At 37.6% G+C, this 6,508-nt stretch overlaps 1 protein-coding gene across 1 annotated transcript in view; it reads left to right on the top strand.

Annotated features, from left to right (window-relative positions):
* ZCCHC17 (zinc finger, CCHC domain containing 17) overlaps positions 1–6,508 on the top strand; it is an 89,309-nt gene that overhangs the window by 35,894 nt on the left and 46,907 nt on the right. Inside the window, exons 3-4 of the mRNA XM_006862185.1 lie at positions 2,367–2,467; positions 3,770–3,861. Coding sequence (XP_006862247.1) covers positions 2,367–2,467; positions 3,770–3,861 — 193 coding nt within the window. The remainder of the gene's footprint in view (positions 1–2,366; positions 2,468–3,769; positions 3,862–6,508) is intronic.

The following is a 6,508-nucleotide window of genomic DNA, read 5'->3' as shown; positions in this document are numbered from 1 at the left end:
AGTCCTCTTCACTTTCAGCAAGCAAGGTTGTATCATCTGCATATCGAAGGTTGTTAATGAGCCTTCCTCCAATCCCGATGGCCACGTTTTTCTTCATAGAACCAGCTTCTAGGATTATTTGCTCAGCATACAGGTTGAATAAGTATGGTGAAAGAATACAATCCTGCCACACACCTTTCTTCATTTAAAACCATTCAGTGTTTCCATGTTCTGTTCCAACATCTGCCTCTTGGTCCATGTACAGATTCTTCATGAGCACAATTAAGTGTTCTGGAATACTCATACTTTGCAATGTTGTCCATAGCTTGTCATGATCCACACAACCAAAGCATTTGTGTAGTCAATAAAGCACAGGTAAACATCTTTCTGATATTCTCTGCTTTCAGCCAGGATCCAGCAGACATCAGTAATATCTAGTATAGCCATTGTTTACTACCATTTTAGATCTTTTTTCTCTTTTTGCATTTTAAACATTTGTATTAGATATCTTCAATTTTGTATTCTACTATTGTTTAACATGAGAAAATGCTAGATGCTAAAATTGCTGACATTGAGTTAGTTCCAACTCATAGCAATCCTTCATAGACTTTCCAAGGAACAACTAGTGGGTTTGAACTGCTGACCTTGTGGTTAGTAGCCCAGTGTTTATCCTACAGTGCCATCAAGGATCCAGATGGTAGAAATACTTGGTCCAAAATAAAAACTTAGTAACATTTCTTGAAAAAATGAAACACTGACATGTTTTTATAATCTTTTAAATATCATATTTTAAAATTAGCCACCAAGTGGCTGTATGATAGTTCGCTTAACAGTTACCTTTTACCTTTATCATGCATATAGCTTTTCCTATGTATAACTTTATTAGGATAATTTCTTTAGAACAGATTTTCAGAAGTGACTATGGATCAAGTAACTATTAGTTAGAACTTTTTTTGTTTGTTTGTTTCGAGTGTTAAATACACAGCCAGGGCTTTGTTTCTTGTTTTCCAATGAGCTCCTTTGCTTTTCTCTGGCAATTTCTTGCCACCTGGTGGTAAAGATGGACATTGGTTTCGGTTAATAGTTTATAATCTCAAGACAAAAGTCTTCAGAAAGATGCTTTAATTTAGCTAGTGTCTTAAATCTTTCGCTTTTAACTAATGAATTACTGTGATCAGGGAGATGACTAAGCCTGTGTCATGTGCCCACAGATTCATAGAACTCCAAAACCCTATAGAAGAGGGTAGCATTGCTTCTTAGGGTTTCCAAGACTGTAAATCTTGACAGGTTCAGACAGCCTCATCTTTCGTCAGCAGAAAGAAAAGTTTAAGCGCCAACCTTGAAGTTAATAGCCCAGTGGCTAATTCACGGAGCCACCCAGGATTCCTTGAGGGTTAGGTCATATCCACCCAAATTCCATGGACAAACAAAATTATTCAAGAATGGGGGAAGGTGACTCTCCAAAGGAAAGGACCTTAGACAAATAGAAAAATATGTCCACTATGAAGGGTTTGAATATTTTTATCAGTCTTAATTTTTATTGCCAAACGATTTCTAAAAGTTTAAACTAGCCCTAGCAGTCTTTCTTATTTTACTGTACCCTCGACATCATTGGATAGTGTTGTGTTCTATTTTTTAGGCTCCCTGGTGGCATACTAGTTATGTGCTCAGCTGCTAACTGAAAGATTGGCAATTCAAATCCACCAGTCAGGAGAAAGATGTGGTGGTCTTCTTCCATAAAGAGTGTTCTCCTCTTCCCTATAGTCACTATGAGTTGGAATCAATTTGGCAATAAGTTTGGTTCTCTGGTTTTTCATTTTTTAACTTTTGAAGGAGCTCTGGTAGTGCAGTGGTTACGAATTGGGTTGCGAACCACAAGGTCAGCAGTTTGAAACTACCAGCTGCTCCGTGGGAGAAAGATGAGGCTTTCTGCTCTCGTAAAGATTTACAGCCTCGGAAACTTTGTTTAGGGTCGCTATGGGTCGGAACCGACTTGATGGCACTTAACAACAACATACTATATCTCATGCCCAGAGCTTTTTGTTTCTATTTTTATTTTTCAGTAAAAATTCCAATGATTGGGATTATTCTTACATCAAAAATCGAAACCTTTTTTTACCATTTGCTTTCAGAGAATTTTGCCAACTTGCAATTCTATGAATATTATATAAGTGTAGTAATATGAGCATTATTTTAAAGAACGTTTGTCAGTTGGTTATGTATACTAAGCTATCTCAAATTGTCTTAGTTTGCGGTTTTAAATGAACATTTTTTCGTGAAACATTTTATTTTTCATTTGCATTCACCAAGTCTCATCTTACTCAGTTATTTATAATATGAATACCAGGTATACTCTGTGCTTTATTTTGTTTTCTTTTTATGCCCAGGTCTTGTCCATCGAACTCACATGTCATCCTGTCGAGTAGATAAGCCCTCTGAGATAGTAGATGTTGGAGACAAAGTGTGGGTGAAACTTATTGGCCGAGAGGTAAAGTTTTGTACAACTTTCATGTGGCTAGAAAGGGATAGGAAAAACTGGGGGGTTCTTGATATGATAGAACTATGACAGATAATCCTATTTTTGAATTCTGCCACTAAATCTGTTCTGAATGTAAACCTTTTACCGTCTGTTCTGCAGACTAATAAGGAAAGGTGTAGACTATATATAGTAAGTGTGGTGGGATAAGTACATGCTTGTAATTCTTCCTTCCTTGAAGCTCACCCAAATGGTGGATGGAAAGGATAAAACAACTAGAAAGCAATTAGAAGAGAACATATTTTATAGGACAAGTATTTATCACAAACTTCAAAGAATATCTGTCATGTACACTTCAATTTGTATACCAAAGCAAAAGGACACATGAGAGTCGACACTCATTTCTCCTGTTCTCTGGCACCATACAGTATGGGAAGAAGTGAGAAGGGTGTATAGGGTTCTATTGATAAGGACTCACTGAGAACAGGAGAAATGAACAACAGAACCTTGGTCTTCTACAAGAGCAAAGCAGAGGAGGCAGGCCTGAAAGATCATATGGCAGTATTTGAGTGCTGACTAGGTGCTAGGTCTGGGTTTGTGAACGGGAACTAGGCATCAATAATCCTATATGTCATGGAGAAGATAAATTTAAAAATACAAACAAATGTACACGTAAAATAATTACAAATTATACTAAGTGCTGTGACGAGTTCAAACAATATTGAAAATAGACTTAGGTCAGGAAAGGCCTAAGGAAATGGCATATGAGCTGAGACTCAGAAGGAAAAGATCACGCCTTGTGAAGAGTTAGGTTGAGAATATTCAAGCAAAGATAGTAGTTCATGCACAGACCCTGAAATGAAGAAGACCAGTGTGGTAGCAAGTGTCTTCATGCTTAAAGAAGATCTAGACAAATTACAAAAGGAGATTTCATTTGTAGAGCATTCTTAAACACATTCTGGGCTTAGGAAACTCTGAACTGATTGCTCGACTGCACTTAGCTGGAAGAAACTGCTTTTACGTTCTACCTGGTTATTTCCACAGTTGAAATTTCTCCTTGGCCCTTTCTGTCTTTACCCCAGAGGCATAGATAGGTATGAGATGATGAGGGGCTTTTCCTCACACTCTCCTGCTGCAGAGTCTGACTGTCATGCTTCTTTGTCTACAAAAAGTTCCCTGCACAATACCTTGTTCATTAAAGGAGCTCAATAAATGTTTGTTATGATGAAAGGCTTTGATTCTTAGATAATTTTAGGCCTGTGGTCTCTTAGGTGTACTGGCAGCTCTTGGTGACTTTGTTTTTGTCTTTTTCAGATGAAAAATGATAGGATAAAAGTATCCCTCTCCATGAAAGTTGTCAACCAAGGAACTGGAAAAGACCTGGATCCCAACAACGTTATCATTGAGTAGGTAAAAGGGTTTGCAAAAGCTAAAATCATTCTACCTTCCAAACCACAGAATGCCCTAGTGAGTCAGACTGAACTGAGAACTGTTCACTTCTAGAATTGTCATGAACTTGATGCTATGTGATCTTTATGATTTTTGGTTTTTAGAACTGTAAAGTGTAGGTAAAATGCTCTACCTCTTAGAGATCTAAGATAGAGATCAAATTAATTAACCTGCACAACTCCTAGCCTAGTGGTTGGTTTCCTTCCCGTTTTACTTCTGCCCGTTAATCACTTAACCATTGAACATTCATGAAGTACCTATTATTCGTCCCTCTCCTAGTGATTTCTGTGCTGGGGCTGAAAAGGCAGAGACCTTATTAAGGGAGAAGTAAGATAATCTAGGAGAAACTATTTCACCCAGCAGCCTTTCCTAATGCTATATGGTGTTTGATTTCTTGACTGCTACTTCCATGAGTGTTGATTGTTGATCTGAGGAAAATGAAGTCTTTGACAACTTCATTCTTTTCTCATTTATATTGATGTTATTTATTGGTCCACTGGTGAGGATTTTTATTTTTATTACATTGAGGTTCAACCCATACCAAAGGCCTGTGGTCTTTGATCTTCATTAATATTTTAATCCCTCTTCACTTTCAGAAGCAAGGTTGTATCATCTGCATATCCCTCAATGAGTCTTCCTCAATCCTAATGCCTCTTCTACATATAATCCAGCTTCTCGGATTATTTGCTCAGCATACAGATTAAATAAGTATGATGAAAGAATACAACCCTGGCACACACCTTCCCAGATTTTAAACTATTCAGTGTCCCCTTGTTCTGTTCAAACAACTGTCACTTGGTGTATGTCTTAGAAGAACCTCATGAGCACATTGCTCATTCTCCTCAATGTTGTCTGTTGTCCATTACTTGTCATGATCCACACAACCAAAAGCGTAGTAAATAAAGCACAGGTAAACATCTTTCTGGTATTCTCTGCTTTCAACCAAGATCCATCGGACATCAGCAACGATATCCCTCATTCCACATCCCATTTTGAATTCGACTTGAACCTATGGCGTCTTCTGTCAGTGTACTCTTGTTTACATTTTCGAATTATCTGTAGCAAATTTTTACTTGCATATGATATTAATGATATTAGCCGATGATTTCCACATTCCATTGGGTCACCTCTTGGAATGAGCACAAATGTGGATCGCTTCCATTCAGTTGGCCAGGTAGTTGTCTTCCAGATTTCTTGGCAGAGATAAGTGCTTCCACTGCTGCCTTAGTTTGTTGAAATTTTTCAATTTTTATTACATCGGTTCACAGAGATTTGTTCTAATGCTTTCAGTGTACCTTGAACATCTTCCTTTAGGATCATTGGCTCTTGCTCTTATGCTACCTGTTGAAATGGTTGAACATCAATCATTTCATTTTACTACAGTGAACCTGTGTATGTCTTCCATTTTCTCTTGATGCTGTCTGCATCATTCAATATTTTGCCCATTGTTCAAGGTCATATTTTGGCTTTAATGTTGCAAACCAAGGCTTGAATTTTTCTTCAGTTCCCTCAGCTTGAGAAATGCTGAGTGTGTACTTCACTTTTGGTTTTCCAACTCCAGGTCTTGCACATTTCATTATAATATTTGAATTTGTCTTCTCAAGCTGCCCTTTGAAATTTTCTATTCAGCTCTCTTACCGCCTTGTTTCTTTCATTTGCTTTAGCATCTCTGTGCTGCAGAGTAAGTTTCAGAGTCTGTCTTTTCTAACATCCATTTTGGTCTTTTCCTTCTTTCTTGTCTTCTTAATGAACTTTTGTTTTCTTCCTATATGATTTTCTTTATGCCGTCCCACAACTCTTCTGGTCTTCAGTCTTTAGTGTCTAATGCATCAAATCTGTTCTTCAGATGATCTCTAAATTCAGATAGGATATGTTCAAGGTCATATTGTGGTTCTTGTGGTCTTGTTTTAGTTTTTTTCAGCTTCAGCTTGAACATGTATATGGGCAATTGATGGTCTATTCCACAGTTTGCCCCTCCCTGACTTTGTTTTAGCTGAAGATATGGAGCTTTTCCACCTTCTCTTTCCACATATATAGTGAGATCCATATGTGTAGTCGTCTTTTTTGTTGTATAAAAAAGGTATTTGCACTGAACAAATTATAGGTCTTGCAAAATTCTATCCTGTGATTTCTAGCACTGGTTTTATCACCAAGGCCATATTTTCCAATTGATCCTACCTCTTTGTTTCCAACCTTTGCATTCCAATCACCAGTAATTATCAATACGTCTTGATTGCATGTTTGCTCAATTTCAGCCTGAAGAAGTTGGTAGAGTTCTTCAGTTTCATCATCGCTAGCTTTAGTGGTTGGGCCATAAATTTGAGTAATAGTTGTATTAACTGTGCCTCATTGTAGGTATATGGACATTATCCTATCGCAGACGGAGGCCATGTGGAGGACCCTAAACATGAAGGGCTCATTGTTAAGTAGGGCCACAATGGGTCCCCCCTTTGTGGCACGGGGCCCCAGGAGAGATCCCATGTGGGGACTCTGCTGTCTCTTATCTGTTTGTTTTAATCAGCTTATTTTTAATTTTCTTGATTTTATAATAAAAGTTTTCAGTAGAATCTTAGTAAGAACTATATTAGAGATTTAAAACTTGCA

This window comes from Chrysochloris asiatica, unplaced genomic scaffold (assembly GCF_000296735.1).
Source record: "Chrysochloris asiatica unplaced genomic scaffold, ChrAsi1.0 scaffold00047, whole genome shotgun sequence".
Lineage (NCBI taxonomy): Eukaryota > Metazoa > Chordata > Mammalia > Afrosoricida > Chrysochloridae > Chrysochloris > Chrysochloris asiatica.
Note: the sequence above shows the minus strand (reverse complement) of the source record. Positions and strands in the feature narration are given on the sequence as shown.